The sequence below is a fragment of the Scomber scombrus genome, chromosome 4, assembly GCF_963691925.1.
Source record: "Scomber scombrus chromosome 4, fScoSco1.1, whole genome shotgun sequence".
NCBI classification, from domain to species: Eukaryota; Metazoa; Chordata; class Actinopteri; order Scombriformes; family Scombridae; genus Scomber; species Scomber scombrus.
This window is the reverse complement of record NC_084973.1, coordinates 5,590,573-5,617,263: the sequence shown is the minus strand read 5'-3', so window position 1 is coordinate 5,617,263 and position 26,691 is coordinate 5,590,573. Positions and strand designations below refer to the sequence as shown.

At 39.1% G+C, this 26,691-nt stretch overlaps 1 protein-coding gene across 1 annotated transcript in view; it reads left to right on the top strand.

Annotated features, from left to right (window-relative positions):
• Window positions 1-26,691, top strand: part of abca2 (ATP-binding cassette, sub-family A (ABC1), member 2) — an 89,057-nt gene that overhangs the window by 35,919 nt on the left and 26,447 nt on the right. Inside the window, 16 exon segments of the mRNA XM_062417273.1 lie at window positions 4,281-4,392; window positions 9,257-9,414; window positions 9,892-10,013; window positions 12,523-12,636; window positions 13,282-13,458; window positions 13,659-13,880; window positions 14,670-15,088; window positions 16,442-16,601; window positions 18,310-18,438; window positions 18,610-18,777; window positions 20,008-20,104; window positions 21,938-22,111; window positions 24,259-24,361; window positions 24,537-24,651; window positions 25,890-26,080; window positions 26,405-26,555. Of these exon segments, the coding sequence (XP_062273257.1) occupies window positions 4,281-4,392; window positions 9,257-9,414; window positions 9,892-10,013; window positions 12,523-12,636; window positions 13,282-13,458; window positions 13,659-13,880; window positions 14,670-15,088; window positions 16,442-16,601; window positions 18,310-18,438; window positions 18,610-18,777; window positions 20,008-20,104; window positions 21,938-22,111; window positions 24,259-24,361; window positions 24,537-24,651; window positions 25,890-26,080; window positions 26,405-26,555 (2,612 nt within the window).

Genomic DNA, 26,691 nt, shown 5'->3' with positions numbered 1-26,691 from the left:
GTTCATTTTGAATCACATCCAATCAGATTCCCCTCCCCTTCCCTTTAAACGTGTTTAGCCAAGCTTCAGTCGTGTGTTTTGGAAAGCAGTGCAGATTCAGTTAAGTAAAGGGAGTGACTGTATTTTGATCACAATTAATTGTAATGATGGTAAAAGCTTTGAAAATAAAGTTAGGGATTATTGTGAAAAAAGTCTTATCAGCTTTGGGGTCAGTTTGGGGGAGGCACCTCCATCAGTAAGTTGTGGTAGTGGTGGTGGTGATGGTGGTAGAGGTGGTAGGGGTAGTGGTGGTGGTGGCAGGGGTGGTGGTGGTGGTAGGGGTAGTGGTGGTGGTGGTAGGGGTAGTGGTGGTATGGGTGTGGTGGTGGTAGGGGTAGTGGTGGTGGTGGTAGGGGTAGTGGTGGTGGTGGTTGGGGTGGTGGTGGTGGTGGTGGTGGTGGTGGTGGTAGGGGTAGTGGTGGTGGTGGTAGGGGTAGTGGTGGTGGTGTTAGGGGTAGTGGTACACTGGTGTACCTGTGTTGTCCTTCCCTCCGTGTTAACTTCCACTATGTTGTTGTTTTAAATATAGAAAGTGAAAACTGCTGCTGAGTCATGTTGGCCTAGATCTGCTTGCAGTCATACACATATTCTGTACTTCAGTGCAGTTTCCTCATGCTTTTCAAACAGGCACAAACATATTCCTGCTAATCTGCTGCTGCTGTTCCAAATATGTGGTTTGCCTCCCGCTGTGTGCTGTAGTCATCTGTGTCCATAGTTCACCTTTTAGTCATGTGTCACACTGTCCTGAGTCCACTTTGTAAAAACGGTTTTAGTTTCTTCTGTTACTGCCTGCTGTCATTGTACTGTAGCACCCAATTTAATTTGATGCTTTTTTTGTCTTTTTTTTGTCCTTTTGTTTCTGCTCTTCTTTCTTTCAAATCTGTTTCTCTCTTCCTGCCTGTGCATGATGCATGTTCTCAACAATGTTGGATGGACCAGTGTGTAAGTGTCATCAGTTCATGTCATCCTGGCTGACCAGATTCACTTATTAAAACATTGTGATCTCCTGGTTATCTTAATCCTGTGTAGGGGTGTGTGTGTGTGTGTGTGTGTGTGTGTGTGTGTGTGTGTGTGTGTGTGTGTGTGTGTGTGTGTGTGTGTGTGTGTGTGTGTGTGTGTGTGTGTGTGTGTGTGTGTGTGTGTGTGTGTGTGCGTGTGTGTGCGTGTGCGTGCAGTGTAACTAGTCCTGATCCAGTTATAATTCATCATACCACATGACCATCTCTGAGAAACCTTACCTTTCTGTCACTCAGCAGCTCTTAGAATCTGCTTTCAGTAATACTGACTAGAACTTCAGCCTCTTCTAGTTAGGGTTGAACAATCTTATCTTCTACTTTCATCAATACAATCAGATAATAGTTTGTACTTATAATAAATAAGCTTTGCTAAACAGCATAAAGACTCAGCCCACATACAGTGGGAGAAATAAGTATTGAACGTGTCAACATTTTTTTCAGTAAATATATTTCCATTGAGGATATTCACATGAAATTTGCACCAGACTTTGGTATTAAGTCAAGAAATCCACACATATAAAGAATTCAACACATTAAAGTCCATAAATAAAGTCATGTGTAATAAAGTGGAATGAAACAGGAAAGGCAAGGAACCAGCTGAAATCCATGAGTAGTTAGAAAGTCATTCTACCTCCTATCTGTGTGAGTTAATATCAGCTGGGTTAGTACATATTGATGAGCTATAAAAAAGGTTTTTGTTACTAAGGTGTCACACAAGAGACATCTCATGATGGGTAAAAGCAAAGAGAAGATTGTTGCAAAACATATCAATGGACCTGGTTACAGATGTATTTACATTTCTGAATCTTCCAGTAAGGACTGTTGAGTCCATTATCTGGAAGTGGGAGGAACATCACTCAACAGACACCATCATACCAGGCCTCAGTCTAGAATCTCTTTTTTTACTGTTCAATTCACACAATAAACATCAACTATGACATTTGTTAGTACAGCTAGTGAAATCAACACGTCAGTGTTATGTAAGTTATGACTAAAGCTATTACTAATAAAATTCTATGAGCCAACAGGTGACTGTTAACCTCAGGTTTTGTTGGATGGTCATCTAGCAATGTGGTCTTACTTCATGAGTAGTATGATGGCTGTGGATCAGGACTAATGTTTGTATGTCTAATCTGTGTGTGGAAATGATTGTGTCCGTTTCCCCCCTGTTGAGTGTGTTCCTCTCAATCCTCATACCTGTAGTGTATCCTGACTCATTCACCTGGACAGAGAGGAACACACTTGAATACTGATGTGAACACATACAGTATGTTGTAATAATCTAATCTGATATTCACACTGTCACCTTTCTAAACCAATGAGCAGCACAATGAAGCTGCAGTGCGAAGTCATGATGTCATTTTATTGCTGATAAACATATTTGTATTGGCTGGAAAGTGACTTGCTAATGTTAAGGACATGGGCACTTGAAATAAATTTATAGCATTTATATTGAAATCCATCCTTTTGTTGCAGTGCAGCAGTGAGGGGGAACTGATATGATGCTCAAATTACAACTAAATATTGAAAGTTGTCTTGGATAGTCTTCACATTGATGAGCACAATCTGATACCACGATCACATGTTGTTCCTATGACTCACTATCAGTGGTATAACATGATCTTCAAATGACAATAATATCGTTTATCATGATTATTTCTGAGACAATATATCGTCCAATAAAAATAGTGATCATGACAGGTCTAGTTGCTCCAGGAACATTAATTATGATGTCATAGGAACAACACCAACACTGCGATATCAGATCGTGCTATTGATTATGCCCAATGTCATGATTTACTAAAGATGAATGAACCTCATCGTGATCTGGCACAAATGTACCTCACTGCATTCTGTTTCTCTGCAGTACTCTGAAATATGCTGATTCATACAAGACAGAAGATTTAAGTATATTCTGTTCAATCAAACGTGCAGTCCCTACCTGTGTGTCTTGGTGTGCGGTTTTTTGATGAGTTGTAAGAAAAGGTGCAGTTGGACGCTTTTAAATATATATGACTGAGTCTGTGCTAACGACTAACGGCACTTTATTGAACTGCTGCTCATTCTCTGAAATTCTTGTTCCATACAGTGCTTTATGCTTAACTTAATGATGATTCTGACCTGTGTTTAACACTTGACTTGATGACCCTTCTCCTCAGCATAGTGGTGAGAGAGGACAGATGTCAATGATCTGAACTGGCCTTCCATCATTCTAATTGAACAATTGATATTCATTGGCTAGACCTGTTCATTGCTAACAAAATACAACATTTTGAACTGTTCCTTTAAAAGGGCCATATCCTGCTTTTTAATGATTTTGTATTATTTATATACTGTTATGACTATGTATACAGTATCTATGCTAAACAAGGTCAAAGTTCCAAAATTTGAGGTTAGCGTGTGTATATATATATATATTATATGTGAATTAGTGTAGTGACTAATTATGAGTCAGAATATGAACAGTATGTAAGGGTTAAGTAAAAGTACAGATGTATTAGCAGCTAAATGTTCTTTAAGTATTAAAAGTACTCATTTTGCAGAAAATTAGCTTCTGAGACTGATATATAAAATATTTTTAATAAAGAAAAAAGATGCAACAGTGTGTAAGCAGCATTTTAACACAGCTGTTATATTATGAATCATACACTGGCTGTTTATGCACCTGTTACAGATACAGATGTATTTGTGCTCCAGATAGTAATGTTTGTTCTTTCTCCTGTTTCTGAAGAAGAGATGAGAGATGAGAGCGAGTGAGCTGCAGAATAATAGGACGTGTTTTTGTGGGCGGATGTACAAGATCCACACTCAGCACAGTATCCATGGAAACATTGGGCTTTTAGCAAGTTTCTTTTTTTTTCCCTGGCTGAAAGCTTGTCCAGCCAGCATATAAAGACAGATGAGTTAAAATATCACATTTCTGTACAATGACATGATGAAAGGCCTGTGTGTTCAGCGTGGACATGTGGGAGCCTCTCTCACCATTTGCTGCCGCGCTGCCTTTCTGGCAGCTCGTCTGCTTTCTTTCTTCCTTTCCAACTCTTAACACTAAAATGTCTCCTTTGTCTTTTTTCATCCTCGTTGTCCTGTTTGGTTGTTTGGTTTTCTTTTAATAACACCCTACCTGTTGGTCATCCTTCTCTTTTTAATCTGTTATTCCTCCCATCCTTCTCTCTGTGGTTTTGTCTTTTTTTCTCGGTTCGTCCCTCCTTTTCCCCCTTTCAGCATTTTACAGCTCGGCCCCCCTCACCTCGGCTGGCATCATTCCCATCATGCAGTCGCTGTGCCCCGATGGACAGAGGGACGAGTTTGGATTCCTGCAATACAAGAACTCCACGTGAGTAGAGTTTGTCAGCCGCCATTTTTCACTTTGTCTTGAATGATTAGTTTTTTTGTTACTTCTGTGAGGACTCAGAGATCAGATCAGTGGCGGCTGGTCAATGCGGGGCGCTGGGGCGCCGCCCCATCCAATAATCTGAAGAAAGTCTACTTAAACATATTAAATATAAATTAATTAGATAATGCTAAATCATTATGAAATAAAAGGTAATTGCTTGTAAAATGCGCCTCTTAGTCTCTCAGCACCTGTCAGCATTCATTATAAATCGATTCCAAATTGTATTTTATTCATTTCTATATGAACTTCCTGTATGCGGGGCGCCCACAAGCACATGACCTGAGGCTGCTTTCTCATTGGCCTGCACGCGCAGCTCAGTGCGCCCCGGACACGCCCACATTTATTGGCAGCGAATAGTTGTTGTTTCATGTTTTTAATCTACTGTGATTGGACAGTTCCGGCTGTCATTCACGCCCTCCCGTCAGCTGCTGTCACCAGGCGGGGATTTCTGGTCCTCTGAAATGATGCGAACGCGGAAGTAACTTAAAACTGTATTCTATCAAAAGGCCACCGTTTTGGTGTCAAAAGGACTTCCGTCTCTATACAAGTCAAGGGAGAATTCAACAACTTCTCACTTGATTTCTAACCTCAGTAAACGTTTTCAAAATGTGTTTATGGTCTCAATCGCTAGTTTAAAGCCTTCTTCAATGCAGTATAATGTTCATTTGTGAAATTTTGGCCTCACTGATTTTATATTTGACGATAAAGCAGGTTATGCATTGGGGCGTGGCTACGTCGTGATTGACAGGTTGATTGGTTCATAGATTCAGAGGGCGGCTCTTGCTCCTCCTGATGCCCATATAAGTAGAATCCGTGTTTTTTTTTTTACCCGGCATGCACCGGAAATTTTCAAGATGGCGCTGCCCGGATCCGAAACTATTCGCTTCCAAGCAGCAGTCCAAAAACCCATGGGAGACGTCACGGATGTTACGTCCAGTTTATATACAGTCTATGGCTGTCACCCAAACTCCTGCTGACGGTAGCTTCAGGAGATGACGTTAAAGTGGAGCCGCGGAAATTAAAGAAGATTATTTTGTAATTTCTCTACAAAAACATAATTTCACAAGACTTTCACTAGAAGAGAGAAAGAGGATAAAGCAGCAGCAGGTGTTGGAGGAGCTGAGAGTTTCTCCTGCTGCTGTTATGATAAACGGAGCTGGCTAGCTGGATGTGGTGTGAGTTATTCCTTTTATTGCTTTATCTGTTTGCTGTTTCAAAGTGTCAGCACCGAAGCGTTGTGGACAACGACAGGGGAACGAGACCTAAAACATCTCTCTGAAAAAATGCAAACAGAAAACTTCAGACATCTAGACAATAGCATGGAGCTAAGTTGTTTTTAGCAGACTTAGCATTGCTGAGCTCTTTCTGCAGCTGTTTCACCACATGTGGACCTCCGCTATGCCAAGCTCCATAAGAGGAACATAGATTCAATCAGTGGGTGCATCCAGCAGCTCCAACAGGACATATCAAAGATCTGGTATTAGCTGCATTCCTCTTATTAATATTGTAAAGTGTTAAAAAAGACTTTATAAAAGACATAAATTATGAAGTGTAAAAAACTAAAATGCATAAATGCAGGATAAGAAATGATGGAAGTAATTTTGACTATTACAGTTGATTTGGGGTACATTTCATTATTAAAATAAGCTTGAATATGCTTAATCAGAGCAGTGTATAGTGCTTAATGCGCCATCTATTGTCATGTTTAGGTATTGCAACAACTAACAGATTACAGTAAAATCAGGACTGAAGACACAATAACTAAAATATAGGTGGTGTCTCTTTTTAAGCATATTACCTTATTGGTAACTCTGCTTTAACTGCTGGTATCTTTAGGTGATGTGAGTGAATTTTATCATGTCTAATTATAATTTTTTATTCCTCTCTCTGTGGGTCAGAGATACCATACTGGGACAAACCAGGGGGCATTATAGTGTGTTGTGTTATTTTTAGATTGGTTTTCCTTTCTTATTTTTATTTTTTTGCTGCGGTATGAAGTGGTGCTACGGCTTGTTTGAAACAGCATCAAACTGCGCCCCCCCCAAACATTTTTCCCACCTTTGTCCCACCTAAACTCCTATCCAGTATTGGATGAGCACAGTGGGATCCTTCAACATTTCACTGCAATTAATCTCATCTAGTGATAGTTGTCTGTACAGCTATAGGAACTGCTTTTAATTGAGGTAATTTAGCAAAACCTATAGAAATACAGCTAACACACTGAATCCATGTCAACGTTATACATCCACCAAAGCATTACTGAAACTCAAGTTACTAAAATAACTCAAATACAATGCCTAAGAAAAAGTATTCACCCCCTTGGATGTTTTCCCCTTTTATTGCTTTTATAAATTGAATCATGGTCAATATAATTTGGCTTTAAAAAAAAAAAAAAGTTTAAGTAATTTACAAAAAAACCCCTCTTTAATCTCAAAGTGAAAACAGATTTCTACAAAGTAATGTCTATTCATTAGAAAATATATAATATAAAATAAGTGATTGTATAAATATTTACCCCCTTTTAAGTCAGTATTTAGTAGATGCACCTTTGGCTGCAATCACAGCACTGAGTCTGTGTGGATAGGTCTTAATCAGGTTTGCACATCTGGACATTTCTGGCAATTTTTCTCCATTCTTCTTTGCAAAACTACTCAAACTCTGTCAGTGCTCAGGGATCAGACGTGAACAGCAAGCTCCTTGCATGGTCATTCAGTTTGTGAGGACGGCTCGAGGCAGATTTACACATGTGCCATACTCCTTCCATTTTCTTAATGATGGATTTAACTGAACTCCAGAGAATGTTCAGTGACTTGGAATATTTTGTATCCATCCCTTCCCTCCTACTTTTCAATAACCTTTTTTGGAGTTTCTTGGCACTCCTTCTTTTGTCTTCATGGTGTAATTGTAGCAGGAATACTGATGAACCAGTGACTGGACCTTATAGACACAGGTGTTATATACTATAATCACTTGTGACACATTCACTGCACTCAGGTGATCTCCATTTCTCTGTTCGTGAGACTACTAGCACCAACTGGCTGGACCTCTATTGAATTAGGTCAGTCACTTTAAAGGGGGTGAATATTTATGCAATCACTCATTTTACATTATGTATTTTTAATTAATTAATATTACTGTGTAGAAATCTGTTTTCACTTTGAGAACAAAGAGGGTTTTTTGTAAATTCTGTTTTAAAAAAAGCCAAATTATATTAACCATGATTCCATTTATAAAAGCAATAAAAGGGGAAAAACATCCTAGGGGGTGAATACTTTTTATTGGCACTGTAAGAGTGTGATAATCCCCCATGAAGTGAGACTAGGAAGAAATGATAAGAAGAAAAGTCACAAAATCCATTAATATGAACTTTTTATGTTGAAAAGCAGTGGACATACTGGAGGGAGCAAGTGGACAGGATCAGACACAAATCTGCTTCTCTGCATCGAATGTTGATCTACTATAAAGTATTGTGTGTGTGTGTGTGTGTCAAAGACTGATATATATTCTTCTGTGCCATAGAGCTCAATGATTGTCCAAAAACGATGAGAAACACATGAATTAGCCACGCTGTTTGTTTTGGGTGGCACATTGCTTCATTGAGATAAAAATGCTTAGTGCAAACACAAACATGTGCGCTGACTTGTCAACACAAAGCTGCTGTTTGGAGAGTTAAACCTATAGAGGGATCCAATTAAGGAAAGAAGCTTGTGGAGGACACTGGGAATCCTGTGTGCTTTACACAGCTGTCACAGTGTACATATTTTTAAACCTTTATTTATTCGGGAGAATTTCTCTGAGAGTAATGATCACATTCACACAGTTACACATTCATACCTGGAAGATGATCAGTGCAACCAAAGTCTGACCTGCTGCAGTTGGGGTTAAAAGGTTTGCTTAAGGGCACCTCAGAGGTGGTACTGAGGGAGGGGCAAGCGGTGCTTCTTCACCTTCTTCAGCTTGATCCTATCCCAGCATAAACTTGGAATATGTCAAGGCAGCTGTCCCAGGTCCGAGAGACTCACCTGACAACCCTCACAAGTGTGTTTCTCTAACCTTAGGCCTCCACTCTTATGGATTATTTGTCATCCATACACTCACATTCATACACTGATGGTAGGAGCTACCACACAGGGTGCCAACCTGCTCATCAGGAGGAAACTAACCATTCACACACATTCACACACCGTTGGCGCAGCAACGGGAGCAGTTTGGGGTTAATTATCTTGCCCAAGGACACGTGTACATGTGGACTGGAGGAGCTGGGAAACCTAACCCTAACCCTACTCAGCTCCTAATATGCACTTAACAGCAGTAGATGGAGAATTAAAAATATGAAAATATGGTTAAAATCTGCTCTAAATTTGGGTGGAAACTTGTATGTAGACACATGGAAACACAGCTGCTCCTACGTGTAACTAGACACACACACACACACACACACACACACAAAAATACACACATAGCACCATTAATTGCCTGACAGAGTGAACATTAAAAACACTTTTAACAGAGCAAGAAAAAAAGAGAAAGACTGTCAGCACTTATAATTTCATGCAGACGAGCAGTTAATCTGTCTCTGTTTAACCTTATGACACACAGTCTCATCACTGTACTCCCTCACACAGACACCTGCAGTTACATAATCCATTCCATTTTCATTTCTAACCTCTCTACACTCATTATGTGCTGATTTCTCCTCCTGTTTTTCTTTTAGCCATCCATCTTTCCTCACCTTGCCGTTTTAAAAATCCTTACCAACCATCAGAATAACGTCGGACTAAATGTGAGGCTCTCGTTCTCTTAGTGTGACCCAGCTGTTGGAGCGGATCAGCGAGGTGGTCGAGCAGAACCGACTCTTCACCTCAGACCGACCCGGTTTGGGACAAGAGCTGGAGACCCTGCAGAAGCACCTGGAGAGTCTCAGCACCAACCCTGTACCACCAGACTACAACAACAGCCAAGGTCTGGCCTACAGCCTGCTTTTAAACAATGTAGACATCACTGATCTATCAGCACTTCTCTGACCTGGGTCTTTACTCACTGTGACAAAGTTTAGCAGCATCTTTCTGTGAATGACATATTTCTCCAGCCGATGGTTAATGATACATGGATAGATTGTAAAATAATACAATCAGTGGATCACTCAATATTCTTTCTCTTCTCCTAATTCTTACAATGGAAGTTAATGAGGAAATTAGACAAATATGTGCTTTTAAGAAGTCAGTGAAGTCTAAATCTACTTAATTAATCATATCTTTAATTTCCACTCTCAGACAGAAAGCTGAATTTAAAATTGTTGTGTGTGTGTGTGTGTGTGTGTGTGTGTGTGTGTGTGTGTGTGTGTGTGTGTGTGTGTGTGTGTGTGTGTGTGTGTGTGTGTGTGTGTGTGTGTGTGTGTGTGTGTGTGTGTGTGTGTGTGTGTGTGTGTGTTATGTGCAGGCTTCACGCTGGCCAGTGTGTTAAAGAACCAGTCGGTTTTCCAGCAGTTCCTGGTGAAGAACATCTCTCTGTCCGACTCCACAGCCAGCCTGCTGCTCAACACTCCAGTCAGCCTGAGAGAGGTGACGTCTGTAGCTCAGCTCAGACCAGCTGGCAGGGTTGCATCATGTTCAAACGTATTTGTTTTGCATGTTCTCAGATGATGCCATAAACTGATCTGCACAGCGACATAATCCTGCAGCAGCTAATAATATATTCATATAATGTTATTCTCCTGTTAACAGACTTGTTAACCCTTACATACTGTTCAGGTCAAATTTGACCCGTTTTGACATTTGAGAGCTATAAAAAAAAAAAACAAATGTCACCCAATTTGATGACTTTTCCTAAAGTGGCCCAAAATGCACAAAAATGAAAATATATTAAAATGTTATACTACTGTATAGGTGCTACACATTTGTGTCCATTGAAGCTCTTCTGGGTCAAAATTGAATTGAATTGACTTTATTGTCCACCTTTGTGGAAATTTGTCTTCGGCTTCCTCCAATACATTATGAATACAAACAATGCACACCATATCATGAAAACATTACAAACAAACATACACCAACATTACACAAGACACACACAAAAAAAAGAAGAAAACATACAACTGACAAAGTGCAAAGGGACAGGAAAACAGCAGCGGCCATTGAAATAAGTTAAAACCTTGTTAAAACGTATCTTTTAAAAGTAACAATAATGGAATAATAAATACATACTAGTGGGTGTTTATCACTACTACATAGCGCATCACTTTACATTCAGTGCCTGTCAACATTTGGTATAGACACTGTTTATGACGGGATTCTTAGACTGAGCATTCGAACAGTATGTAAGGGTTAAAGGAGAAGCACGTGTTTTTTGTCTGCATTTTTTATTCCGCAAGTGTTTTCTTAATTTGTTTTATTTGTGCAATAATACCTGACACACACACATACTGTACACACACATATACACACACAATTATAGTGACAATATTAGTTTAATAAAAACAAAGTAGGACAAATGTATGAAGAAAGAAATAAAGTAAAAGAAAAAAGAACAAAAAGAAAAAAGGATGACAGAAAGGGGGAAAATAATATGAAGATACATTTTATAAAAACGCACTGAATAATTCAAAGTTGACTTTATTATATCAGTTTATATGCAGGGAAGGGAACATTATAATAATTATGAATAAAAAGAAACGCCGTAATAGCTATATTATGAATTTTAATTCATGTCTTTATGATATTTTTATGCCTGCAGCAGTTTCTTGAAATGAAATATTATGGATAAGTGCATATATATAATTGAAAAGATGATTCTTTTTTCTTTTTCTTTAAAAAAAAAAAAAAAAATTCACTTCCTGTTATCTGTCTGCCAGGCCTCACTCTGTCATTTAACACACTGCACTGATTGGCTAGTTTTAAGTTACTAGACTGTGGTCAAACTTTTAAACATTTTCATTGGTTACATGTCCATCTCTCTGATTAACAGCTGAGCCACAGCTGTGCTAATTGAAATCATCAGTATTGTAAATGATCACGTTGGAAACATGCACCAACACAAAATTGTGCAGCAGTGATTGTAATTGCAGCAGGTTCAGTGAACGCCTCACATTCCACTGCAGTGATTACAGGCTGGTGTCTTACAGTGACTCTTGCATACATCTGTCTCAGGAAGAGACAAACAGCTACATCCACTACTGACTCAAGAGTGATGTAAACAGGAAATGAAAAGTCTAATCACACAACATATATCTGACAGCAGAAGGCTGTTCACATGCTAAACATGTTCTCTACAGATCTCTGTCAGCACTGAGTGATGAGGACATTCAATGGATTTACACATTCAGCTTTAATAACTCCATAAAATGTACCATTAAGATTAAAGAAAAGATACATGATGATTAATGACACAAGGATATTTAGATTCATTGTAAAATAATACAATTGATGGATTAATGAATACACTTTCTCTTCCCCTAATCCTTACAGTGCAAGTTACTGAGGAAATTAGATAAGTATGTGCTTTTAAGAAGTCAGTGAAGTGAAGAAGAAATAAATCTGCTTAGATGATAATATCTTCCATTCTACTGTATTTATTTTAGAGTTGATTTTGAATGAAAGGCCCCAAATAATTGTTAATCCAAATAGTGAGGACATGTTAATTCTATTACAGCATTAAGGTTTGAGGTTCAACTGAAATCACATTTAATCATCACTTTCTGCAGTTAAAAATAATGTCAATGTGTTTAATGAAAATATATTGTTAATAGTTTTATATTGTTGCAAGGTGTCGGACCCTAAGTGTGTCATGTTCAAATATATAATAAATTGCGTGTGTGTGTGTGTGTGTGTGTGTGTGTGTGTGTGTGTGTGTGTGTGTGTCTGTGTGTCTGTGTGTCTGTGTGTCTGTGTGTCTGTGTGTGTGTCTGTCTGTCTGTCTGTCTGTCTGTCTGTCTGTGTGTGTGTGTGCTTGTCTGTCTGTCTGTCTGTCTGTCTGTCTGTCTGTCTGTCTGTCTGTCTGTCTGTCTGTCTGTCTGTCTGTCTGTCTGTCTGTCTGTCTGTCTGTCTGTCTGTGTGTGTGTGTGTGTGTGTCCTATAGGTGTACAGTCTTATCTTTGGCACATCTCCCAGAGAGGGAGGAGGGGCCCCCAGTTGGATTCAAGGGGCAAGAGACACTGGATACAAACCTGGAGATAAAGTGCTTCATCTTGAGGTAAGTTCATACACACAGATACACACACACACACACACACACACACACACACACACACACACACACACACACACACACACACACACACACACACACACACACACACACACACACACATATATAGACATATATGACATATGAATTTGGTCACTGAGGTCTTGTTCAGCACACATCCCAGCAGTCCTGGTGTAATCATGGAGGTCCAGTGAAGAACAGTATGGAAGCAGTTCTCCTGGCTAACACTGACAAAGTAAACACTTCTTTAAATTTAAATCAGGACTGCAACTAAAAATGATTTTCATTATCAGTTTATCTCAAGATTATTTTCTGGATTCATTGATGAGTTGTTTGGTCTAAACATTTGAAAAATGGTGAAAAATGTTGATGGTTGTTTCCCAAAATACAAGAAGACGTCTTCACTGTTTTAAACATGACCAACAGCAGCAACAGAAATATTCAGGTTACTGTAATAGAGGACTAAAATTGTTGAGTTTACAGGATGTAATGAACTCAGCAGACACATATTTCGCAGCATTTATTAACTGACACACTGTAATCTGTTCTGTACATTGGCTTCAGTGAACATGGAGCATATGCTTGTTTTTCTTTATCCGTGATGTCTTGGCTGTCTTCATTTCCCTTCAGGAGAAGCTGTTTGGAAGTGTACACAGTCTGGATGGAGGTCTGATTCACAAAGCTTTACGGGACCCAACAAAAGCAGCCCACAGGCAGGCTCTGCTCAGACTGATGTCCCGAGCTTTAGGCCTGACCGAAGTCACCGGAAACCAGAAGAATGACCAGCAGGCCCTGAAGGAGGTGGAGGTATACCTGCTGATTTACATCACTTGCACTTGGTTGTGTTTATGTTTTAATGCTTGTTACACAAAATGATTCATCATCAAAACAAAAGGACGCAGATAGAATTCTGAAATGTGTCAGTTTCAGTAGAGATAGCACTTCACGTTCATGTCAGCTTACTGGTGCTTGCTTGGGACAAAACAGTGATTCAGTGTGTTCCACAGGGAGTTCTTCTGACCGGTGCCATGCTGGAGGTCCTCACCTGCGGAGACAGCGGTGCCAGTGAGCTCAGTAAGATCCTGTTGGTGCCTGAGAAGCAGCTACCGGTGCTTCAGGCCTATCGCAGCGCAGTGTGCAGCGGAGAGGAGGGTCAAAGGTCAGAGCGCTTCAAGCAGATGAGCCAGGAGCTTCAAGAGCAGATCGACACGCAGAGTGTAACTGAGAAGGTACAGTAGAAACATTTCATGTAAAATGTAAATAAGTAGACCCGTCATGATAATTACTTTAGTTGGACGATATATTGTCTCAGAAATAATCGCGGTAAACAATACTATTGTCATTTTAAGACCATTTTATGCCACAATCGCAGTTAACATGGTATGATTGGTTCAAATATTTACCTGTTTGAGAGGTGCCAGGGAGAATTTTGTGTTTTTAGAAATGCCTGGAACCATTTTTTTTATATACTTCCCACATATCTGTCCATATTTCTTTAATAACCACATTTAAGGGACCCTCATCATATAATACGTGTTAATATTATAAAAAATAAAAAAATAATAATAAAACAACAAAGAGCTAATATACAATACCAGTCAGGAGTTTGGACACAGTCCTCTGACTGGTACTGTATTATACGTTTTTCTAACCCTTAAAGTAACTAATTTTTTAGATAATATTTTAATACTTTAATATTTAATACTTAAAAAAACAACTTTCTTTTAATTTCCATTTCCAGTTTTTTGATGTCATGACTTTACAGCATTTCAATGTTAATTCTATGGACATTTCTTACAGTGTATGATCATCTCATTCCCAGAAGATAGCTGCTGTTCAACATGGATGTTGTTAAAAAAGAAAGTGACTTAAAGCTCTGTAGTTTTATATTATATAATAACTATTTTCATTTCTGACTGGTCTTGACATTTTAAATCCTGGACCAGTCCTGTCATCTCAGATGAACTAACATCATGATATTACCTCACTAGCATTATCCTACATCCTCTTTCCACCAGCTTCACCTGGAGAAGCCCAGTCCCTTAGTTCCTCTAGCCCAGTCCCATCTGGGGGCCTTACTGAAGGACCTGGCTGACGTGGAGAGGCTTCTCAAGGATGTGGACCTGCTCTCCGGCCTGGCCCGACTGCTGCCCAAAGGGGCCTGTGCTGGTCGAACTACCCCCTCACCCACAAACGCCACCTTGTCATTCAATGCCACCACGTGGGGCCCCAACACCACGGACATCCCTGGAGAGGAGTCTGAGGAGGGGGCAGAGGGAGCAGAGGGAGCAGAGGGAGCAGAGGGAGCAGGAGGAGGAGGAGGAGGAGGAGGAGGAGGAGGGAAAGGGAAGGAGGAAGCAGAAAACCCACATTCTCAGTTTTCAGCATTTGTGCAGCTTTGGGCGGGGCTGCAGCCCATTCTGTGTGGGAACAACAGGTATGCTGATATTTATATCTTTATGTGAAGAACAGAAGCATGAGAGATTCTTTCATTTAAAGGCTAATTTTCTGTTTATTACAACATTGTTCATATGTTTGTAGTTGCAGCTATTATTCCTACACATATAAATAAAATAGTGCTTGCCATGTAAACTGCTGAGATCTGCAACATCACTAAAAAGAAGCAAAATGAAACTCAAGATGATTCAGCATGCTTCAATCAACAGTTCTGCACTGCTTCTGTACTCTATGCCTGGTTAGAGTTAACATTGATCGACACGGCTGAATTGTGTTAGTGGAACAGCTGGAGCCTTAAGTACGAGTCAGTGTTAATTAAAGCTAGAATTTTTCATGCAGGTGCAGCTTTCATTGGCTGAGTTGATGTAATATCCTTCAGGTTAGCCAAAGCTGCAAGAGAAAAGTTAGACAAACTGTCTGTTGGAAACATCTAACAGCTTGTAGACTCACTTTCTAGTTCAGTTTACTTTATTTGTGTGCACACAGTTTTCCTGTGCAGGAAGGATTATGAAATATAATAAGTTACAGATGAGTAGTTACTCTATTTAAAATGTAATGTAAAAATAAATGTCACAATGTAACTGTTTTAATAACCTAATCAAAGTAATGTACCTTTTTACATTTGATTTCTTTTTGATGACTTTTCTAATTTCAGCTGTTTGTCATGGATACTGACATGATTTATAAGAGAGATCATTTCTTATAAAGTAACATTTATCTCTCATTTGAAAATGTATTCATTAGTTCATGTAGATTTTAGAATATAAAATAAAGATATTTGATGAAAAATGTCAAAAGTCTGACAAGAGCTTATGGGCAAGGTACTGTGACACCATTTAAGCCCATGTGTGCTCCACATAAGCCCACATCATGATTTATTTACTAAATATAACAAAATATTGATTTCAAAGAATTAAAAACAGCAATATAACATTGAACAAGTAACATGTTAAATATTACAAAATATTAAAGGTGTGACTTCAGATATAACCTCCTTTGTAATCATCAACATTTTCATCAGTAACTGTAACAGATTACACTTACATTTATTTTCTAATTAAATTATGTAACACTGTTATATGTTACTAGTTAGTCTCCAACACTGTGGGGCATACTTTGGTGCTTCACATTCAGAAAAAATGCAGCGTCATTTCTTTCTGTGAGCTGTGTGATATGAGCACAGTGAGGTTGTGGCCTGATTTATGAGAGGGATACTTTGTTTTGTTTCATTTTGATTCATTTGAACAGCCTGTGACAGATAACATAAAGTGTAGAAGAACTATTACTGTGAGTAGCAGTAAAGTTAATGGCCTTTAACCTGTGGCTGTTGCAGGATCATTGAGCCGGAGGCCTTGAAGCAAGGTAATATGAGTTCTCTGGGCTTTACCAGCAAAGAACAGAGGAACCTGGGCTTACTGGTTCACCTGATGACTACAAATCCCAAGATCCTCTACTCGCCCATCGGCTCCCAGGTGGATAAAGTGATTCAGAAGGCAAGTAGAGAGTTCTGTCTTTGGTATAAGTGTATAAGCAAAGTTTCTTTTATCACAGTAACTGACATACGGTACTTCTATCACAGAGCTCCACACCAAAGAATTGCAAAGCTGCAAATGTACAAAACTAGTGTGTTTATTAAAAAAGAAAACACCATTCAAACATGATATTGTATTCTTCATATTCTGTAAAATGTTCTCCTGGAACATAAAATAGTGATTTTGAATGTATTTTTTTCCATAAAATTAATTTGTATTCTTAAAAAAAAAATTAAACAGGGATATTGCATAATAAAACATTAACCCTGTATAAAACAAGGAGAGATGCATTGCACCGGGTTTTTGCAAGTTGCTATTTTCCGCCCGTAGTCCCTGGGCAGGTAGATGGAACAATTCACAAAACTACCAATACACACATTTCCAAACATTTATTAATGACTGATGAGGAATTTATGAATGTGAATTGTTGTAGAGATTAATTATGAGTCAGAAGATGGATGGTACGTAAGGGTTAATGTATCGTATTAACAAGTATTGTAGGTCTATCAAAGTCTGATATATCTATTCCTCTGTGTCATAGCTCCATGGTTGTCCAAAAACTATTGAAAACACATCAGTGAGTCACTCTGTAGCACTGGGTGACAAGTTCCTTCATCACCATGAACACGCACACTCTAGTTTATACTTATATAATCACAACTACACCATTCTGTTGCCAGATCTATTGTGTAGGACTAGATGTTATTATCCCTTAGTTGCACACTTGAGGCATGCTGCCAGGACTCTGTGGTATGGTCAAGTGAGTGATGGGATCCTGTGGGTTGCCAAGTCGGCGCCCGCCTTCCTCAGTGTATCACCGATAGGCCCACAACACCTCTAGAGGGTTCAGCAGTGAAACCCGGCTTCCCAGGCTCATCCCCTTAGGTGCCATCTACTCACTTGGGGGCTCAGAAATACTTTCTAGAACAAATGTGAATTCATCCGCTGCTTAAAATAGTCCCAAACAAACGCACATTTTCCTCCTGGTTGAATAAAGTTTGTTAAAAACAAGGACCGGCTCTTTCAGCAAATGACAGGGTTTTTAATACATGAAAATACATATTTGTGAGCTGTTTTTAAAGATTGATGTTTTCAGTAGGAACCAATGCTATTGATTTTTCCTGCTGAGAACCACAGACAGGAAGGTCAGTCAGTACTGAGAGAGAGGGACTACCACACTGTTGGTTCTGGTCTTTTAATGGGGTTTGTTGAGAAGAAACATACAGAATAAATCCAACCTTATTACCTTTAAAGCCTTGCGATTCATTTTATACCCTGATATCAATATTTCACTCTTGACAAATACACTACAGAGCCAGAGACTCCCAACATGAATTATGTGAGACCATGGTAAAAACAGTGGGAAAGGTTTCATTATTTGTATTCTTTACACAATAATCCTGCACTGTCTGACATGCTGGGTTCAAACCAACCTTCTACCACTTATTGATTATCTGTTGATTGCACAGTCTGACTATTGGCAGCACCTGTATAGATCAATTATCTGAGCAAGTGGCTAAAGATGTTGGGGTGTTGAAGGGTGAGCGATAAAGGGAAGATGCGGAGGAGGAAAGAAATGGAAAGCCACAGCAAACTTTATTGACAAGTGGCTGAATTTATTTAAAAAATGCATTAAAAAAAACAAAGCAACATTTTTTTTCTCTCTTAGGCCAATGAGACATTTGCATTCGTTGGGAACGTGACACACTACACCAAAGTGTGGCTGAACATCTCCGCCCAGCTCAGGACTTTTCTTGAGGAGGGTCGGCTGCACAACCAGCTGGTGTGGCTACAGCAGGTACACTCACTTACAAGTCATCCTCTGAAAATCATTCATGATAACATCAGGATGTGAAAATTATTCAGTGTTTATGTATTTCCCATGAGGTGTGCTATGAGTCATCTATGAGTGAAAACGTAATGGGCACACATTAGGATCCATTCATCCTACTTTCTCCTCTGCATCCAGCTGTCTTCAGAGCTTCAACAGCACCCTGAGCTGTTGAATGGTACAGACAGTGAGCTGATGCAAGGCCTGATGGAGGCAAACTACAGTCTTCCTAACACCTCCACCCTGCTAGAACAGCTGGACACCATTGACAACGCTGCCTGTGGCTGGACGCGCTTCATGTCTAAGGTCTGTATAATGGGCAGCCATTCATTACCAAGCCAGTTTGCTCTTCTTTTTGTTTTTATAGTAAATTCCTGGAGCCTCTGCTTTTAATTTGGGTCGGGGTAGGTAGAGATACCTAGCAGCTTGTAGTTAGCAGAAGCTCTGGGCAGGGTGCGAACTATCCCATGGCTTTCAGGGGAGCTCACTTTTTTTTCATCAGGGGGTGGTTATTGATACTCTCCCAACATTTCACAAATTGTGTTTTCAGGAGTTTTTTAAGAGGAGCCAAACTCCCTCCTGCTTCCCTGTAGTTCACACCCTTGCTCTGGGCTAGCTAGTTAGCCTAGAGAGCCAACAGACAACTTCAGAGAGATTTCTACATGGCTTCTTTATTCTACAGTGCTTAACATTGACTAACAATACATAGCTAGCATAACTCTTTACTGAGTAACAAGTCAAAGAGAGTTAGCTGGAGTAGCATAGCAGCAACTGCAGCCTTCCCATAAAACGTAGAATTGTTGTTTTTACACTTACGTTTTTGTACAGATTTAACAAAAGAAATGTAAAGTTTAATATGTAAGCTTTAGAAGTGCTGGTTGGTAGATTTTGTGCCCTTTAAGCAGGTCTAGGCTAGCTGTTTCCCTTTGCTAAACTAAGCTAACCTTACGGTAGTTCAATATTTACTGTATAGCCATTAGACTGGTTTCAATCTAGCTGACTCTTGGCAAAACAATTCAGTTTATTTCCCAAAATGTCAAACTATTTCTTTAAATCTGTTCATTTATTTTGTTGACCACTTGGGGGCAGTGCAACAAGATAAAAACACAACAGTGATATTATTGTATTTCAGCAGAAACGGGTAGGCATGCACCATCATGAAGACAGTATAAGATGAACCATGGAGGAGGGAAAAGCAAACTCACACACTTGATAATATATTGTGACAATTTAGTATGAGTAGTCAGAGGTCGCATGGAAGGCATATTAAAGAATATTGGTGTTTATTTTTTATCTGAAGTGACACATACCATAAAATAACACTGGCCATGGTCATTATATTTGTAATGAAATGCACTGCTTGCAGACACACTGTGGAAACAGGAAAAGGCAAAGAAACACTATCCTATTGATTCCAAGTGCAAACACGCAGACCCTGCAGTAATCTAGTATGGTGCTCAGCTCTCACAATAGTTTCTCTTCATGACTCCACTTCCTCTGTGAGAGATTATTTCTGTGTTCGTCCCGGGCTTCTAGGTCAGTGTGGACATCTTCAAGGGCTTTCCTGACGAGGACAGCATCGTCAACTACACCCTGAACCAGGCCTACCAGGACAATGTGTCTGTGTTTGCCAGTGAGTCATCACTATGTCCTTGGGAGGATTATGATAGCTTCAACCAATAGAAAAACAAATGCTTGTAGAAAGTGCTGGTTTAATGCTCAAATGAGAAGCAGTGGAGCAGTTGTGCTGCAACAGGTGGACGGCATAGTAGCATAGTGTCACAGTTTGAATGGACTGATTGGGAAGTGCAGCAAGTTAAACATGTGCAATTCCATTTTATTAAAGATCTTCTGAGCATCCAAATGGCCAGCCACATATATCATTTAGAAACCTCACAGTATAACAACACATTCAATACTACGGCATGAACAGCACTACAAAGTAGGGGAATCAACACCTTTGTAAAACAGTGTTACCATGAAAATGAATGCCCTGCAAGCATCAATACATCTTGCTACATTTGGTACACGCAACAAAGCAGATTATGCTTGTAAAATTGAATAAAACAACACAAAACTTGGCTTCTGGAGAGCAGACTATTTGAAAACACACTGGTCCTGTTTATACCTGGTATTAACACGCATCTCGGGTGATACGATCCGATATTGCTGTTTATACCTGTCTCTATTATGTGTCTCGGGCAGTCTTGAGCCGACCACTTGTGTCCAGATTCTGTCCGTGGGGGTCAAACGGCCCTGTGTACAATAATTATGTCAATCTAAAAAGGGCCAGATATGTTTTTAGTGTGTGCTAAAGATATAAAAGATATATTAGTGCTCAAGAACTAATATACATGTACTATTCCCACTGTTCAGATTACCCCAACCACGTACATCTGTGCTCCTCTCCATTCTTTTAACCGTCTACCAAAACAAGCTCCACGTCCTACATTGATGACATATTTTCCTGTAACATCCTTACTGAAAACCCATCAGACACATTAGTGTTGACACTACAAAACATATGTGGTCAAATGTGTCCAAGACAATGTTGGAGAGTAAGTTGTTACATGTAAGGGTGTTACATAATTTAATTACAAAATTAATATAAGTGTAATCTGTTACAGTTACTGATGAAAATGTTGATGATTACAAAGGAGGTTACATCTGAAGTCACACCTTTAACATTTTACTCAGGAGGGGTTTTTCCTCATTTTTTAATATTTAACATGTTACTTAATTCTTTATTGTTTGAAATCAATATTTTGTTATATTTAGTAAATAAATCATGATGTGGGCTTATTTGGAGCACACATGGGCTTAAATGGTGTCACAGTACCAATTAAGCTCATGTCAGACTTTTTTTGTAAAATATCTTATATTTATATATTCCAAAATCTACATTAACTAATGAATACATTTTCAAATGAGAGATAAATGTTGCTTTATAAGAAATGATCTCTCTTATAAATCATGTCAGTATCCATGAAAAACAGCTGAACTTGTGCTTAATGGGAACACTTATCCTAACAGCTCAATACATTGGTTAAAACATTTGAAAAGTCATCAAAAAGTCATCACATGTAATAAGTTACATTACTTTGATTAAGTCATTGAAATTCTTACATTTTAAATAGAGTAACTACTGATCTGTAACCTATTATATTTCCAAAGTAACCCTCCCAACACTGGTCCCATCCCTCCTCAACAAGTGGTTTGAGTGATGGGATCACAGTGAGTCTCAGAAGTAGAGTACACTTGTATTTATAGCTGTCAAGTTGTGATTGGATCACCTGAGACACATGTTAATACCAGGTGTAAACAGTACAAATGCTTCTCTACCTTTCAGTGGTTGACTGAACCACAACAGAAACGTGATACAGCTGTGGACCAACAGGAATGCATCACAGCTGCATCACCAGGACGCTGCTGACCTTATACTTATACCTGCTCTTCTGCTTCATAGGTGTGATCTTCCAGACTAACAAAGATGGCTCCCTGCCACCTCACGTCCTGTACAAAATAAGACAAAACTCCAGCTTTACTGAAAAGACCAATGAAATCCGACGGGCCTACTGGCGTCCAGGACCGAACACTGGGGGGAAATTCTACTTCCTCTACGGTTTTGTTTGGATCCAAGGTACGTGACCAGAATGCAATGCTTCTTTAGTGCTGGAAATATATCCATGTTGCAGGTTTAAAAATGGATCTGATACATAATGTACATGGTTCTGTTTGTAATGTTACAGTTTGGAAGCAGAAACCTTTTTGTTGTGGACTTTGTTTTAGAGCAATGTGCGAACAACAACATCCTCTGCTATAAATCCAGAGCCAGGGGGAGCCAGTATGTGGTGTCAAATGCATTGTTTAGTTTGTTTTAGTAAGAAAAACATTGATTCGGGTAAAGTGCTTACTGCTGTGCACTGTGAAGTGGGCACACCTGTGAAAATGCCAATGCAAGCTGCAGCAGAAGCACTTTCTCACTGCAAGTCATATTTTATTTAGGAAGCAGATAGCAGGGAGCTGCTTGTCTGATACAGACAGTTGATCCATAATGATGCATGCAAACTGACAGGAGACTGCCTGGAAACTGCCAAGGCAACTTAGAGTTTATTTTATCCATGAGAGAGTAGAATTCCAAAAAAACTATCTAGCTGAGGGACTGTATAATTATTAAAAGGGTCACAAAAGGGGGAGTGGTGTCTGAAAAAAATCCATCTTAGCTGTGTATAAAAGAGCTTACTGGTACTGTAGAGAAGAGTGAAGGCATGCTGCTTTATCTCAATTTATCTACCAATGTTTTAAATTGTGTTTTGATATTTAACTGTGTACCTATTGGAACAGCTCTCTGCAGGAAATATCTCCAACATACGTTTGTTATGTGACTCAGACAATATGTAATTAGTGTGATTATGACATACAGTCAGGCTGTAGAACCATCTGATCTAAATCATCATTATTCTTTTTTGTTTTGAATCAGAGGTGAGGCAGAACTTTGTCAGTACTGTGGTCCATCAGAAGCCACAGAGCTACTATAGCAGCTCTTCATTCAAAAATAAAAAGAGTTGCAGTTTTTTCTCTTTGTTATCAAGTGTGTGATTTTGTGGGGGGTAAGGGTTAAAATGACTTTTTTTAATCCTTACATACTGTTGATATTCTGACTCATATTTCATAAATTCCCCATCAGTCATTAATACATGTTTGATTAATCCTACTGTTTGATTAAAAAGACATTCACAATCACTATAGTCCAGGACAGCATTTTACAGAATATGATAAATACGACATGTTTGAATGTTTATCTTGGATTTTTTTCATAAACACGGGTCAAACTTGTACATTTGCCTATAAAAAATGCACAAAAATAAAAACGTTTTTTTCCAGAAACTGGGAAACTACAATGACCAGAAGCCAGATGTACTGTATAAACAATTAGTACGCACGTTATGTTATTTGGTATTTCTAACACCAGAATGTGTGGTGAGAATGTTCACACCTCACACATATTTCAGACCATGAGTACACTTTTTTTCCCCCAGAGTGAGCTACTGATAGGATAAAATGGAGATGGAAAAAATATATAAATATAAATAGCTGCTGTAAACCAAGCAAATTCCTGTGAAGGAAAAAACGGTGTCAATCCATGTTACAGGGACTATTTCTCTGGCAGGAAGTTGTTCTAATAAAAACTATTGGTTGTGTGTTTGGTTGGAACAGTTCTTTAAATGGCTTGTGGTTTAAGTGAATGAGTGTATCACTAGTCATTTGATATATAAAGTATTTAAAAAAATATTGATGAGTACCTTTTAAAGGTTCATTTTCAAGAACATATTTTCAAGGAGGAGCAGCATTATAAGCTTAAATATACATTTCTGACTAGAAAGTAATGGTAAAGAAAGCCAGGAGGAAATGTAGCTACAGTGCAGCAGGTACATCGCAATACTGGATAATATTCACACACACACACACACACACACACACACACACACACACACACACACACACACACACACACACACACACACACACACACACACACACACAGACACATACACATACACACACAAAAAACATCCAAAATCCAGTAACCAGGAAATAGGGGGATTACAAAAATCCCATAATTAAAAAATTGGAAGAACATTGGGAGAAAGTTTATATCCAGACAGTCTCACATTAGAGAAGTTGTCACCTTATATTGTCTTCTCCAACTTCTTCTCACCTTTTTCTTCTTTTTTTCTATGCAAACTATAAAAAAAGTAATGAACGTGTGTCACTTTTCTCTCTCAGATATGATCGAGAGAGCCATCATTAACGCATTTGTCGGCCATGATGTGGTGGAGCCTGGTAACTACGTTCAGATGTTCCCCTACCCGTGTTATACCAGAGACGAGTAAGAAACATTAACATGTACCTACTGTACCTGTCATGTTGTCTTTTCTGTGGCTCTGTTCATGCCATGATATTAAGCATGGTGGAGATGGAAAAACAATTATATGCACAAATTGTATTTTAACTAAATAAACTGTGATCTTGATTTGATCTGTGTTTTTTTTTTCTTCTTCCAGTTTCCTGTTTGTGATTGAGCACATGATGCCTCTGTGCATGGTGATCTCCTGGGTTTACTCAGTGGCCATGATGATTCAGCACATTGTGGCCGAGAAGGAGCACCGACTCAAAGAGGTCAGACTGCGTGTCTGTTAGCAATTTTTGAAATTGATTGGTTAATATGTCAGGTAAGTGTTCGGCATGAACACTTTATCATAATGTTTCCTGACCAGTAGTATGCTGCTTATTAGTTAAAGTACGGATCTGTTGATAATCTATATGTTTCTCATAGTCTACCCAGTTGCCGACCGCTGAAAATAGTTCCCAACAAATGCACTGTTTCTTCCTGTTGTTTTAGGAAATTACGGAAACTTTTGAAGGAAAACCAAAACTTCATTTGTGAGTGGGGCTGGGTATCATTTTAGAAATGACGATACCAGTACCTATCCATGTAACCCTTTAAGTGATACTGATACCAACTGAGTACTTCATTTGATACCCATTACACATTTAGTACTCTTGCTTTTATCCGGTGAAACAGGTGTGTAGTGTAGACACACTTTAGACATTTACATACTACTTGGAATCGATTTATTTCGGTCCATACCTTAATGACTTTGAGTACCCAGTACACAGTCCTATCTGTGAAGCATTTTTAAAGGTTTATGTCTTCAGTAGGAACAAGTGAGCCTGAAGTTGAGAGCCACAGACAGAGTATGAAAGTCAGAAAGTACTAAGACACGGACTGAGACATTTCTGTTCTTTCATAGGAATTGCTGAGGATCTTCACTTGTACACTACACTCTGTTCTTTTCTGCATTCACATGCCAACACATCTGTCCTTTACAACCTGTTAGCACAATCATCTCAGTCAGACACAGTTCAGATGTGTCAGTCAGAATACCTGTTTGCAGAATGTTCTCTCAGACTTAAACCTGCATCATCTCAGGTCTCCCTGCAGTATCTAAATCAAAGCTGGAAAAGCAAAACATCCAGGTTTTTTTTTAGCTTTGGTGTACACCATGTATGTATATAAGAGCGTGTACATGGAAAATTCATTATTTCCAGGATGATTTAAAATACGTAGCTGCTATTTGATGTTTTTACAGCTCAAGTTTTGTATTCAACTGCCACTCAACATGAGGAGTGCCTTTAACAGACAGCCCATGGAACAAACTGGGGGCATATTATTTAGTAGGCATGAAAAGTATCTACTGCGTCTTCTTGCGTCTTTCCATCTACTTGTCCTTGTCCTACCACTAAATAAAGCTAAACAAGCTGACAGCGGACCAATAGAGTTTTAAATGAGGATGTAATACCTATCTACAATTATCTACAAATTCTGTCATCCAACCATCATGTTGCCTCCTCAGGTGATGAAGATGATGGGTTTGAACAACGCAGTTCACTGGGTGGCATGGTTCATCACTGGTTTCGTCCAGCTTTCCATCTCTGTCACTGCTCTGACCGCCATTTTGAAGTACGGCCGGGTGTTGCTCCACAGTGACCCCTTCATCATCTGGCTCTTCCTCACCATCTACGCTGTGGCTACCATCATGTTCTGGTTAGTGCCACCACAGTGCAGATGAAATCACCACCAAAATCACCATCCAATTAGATTAGACTAGCATTATTATGCACAAAGCACTTTCTAAATAGTCTGTTAATGCTAGGTTACTATGCAGTAAGGGTTTAAAAATACATAAAAGACAATTCACTTTTTTGGGGGGTTTTGTGACTCTACCTTTACTCTCCCTTTACTTCTGAGCACAAACCTATACACCAGTGTCTCTAAGAGAAACTTCTAATTGGAGAGTCATTAGTTTTACTAATATTTGGAATATGTATGTTTTTAATGAAAAGACGACTGTGTTAATTTGTTTTCCAGTTTTTTGGTGTCAGTGATCTACTCCAAAGCCAAGCTGGCATCAGCCTGTGGAGGAATCATCTATTTCCTCAGCTACGTGCCCTACATGTATGTGGCCATCAGGGAGGAGGTGGCCCATGATAAGATCACTGCCTTCGAGAAGTGCATTGCTGTAAGGCCTTTTTTTCTTTCCCCCTACCTTTCCAGTTAATCTTGCCACATTTGAACTCAGTAAACATTGTTCCATGTGTTGTCACTGTGAAATATTACTTACTTATGACACATGAATAAAGTCTTCCTTCATCTGT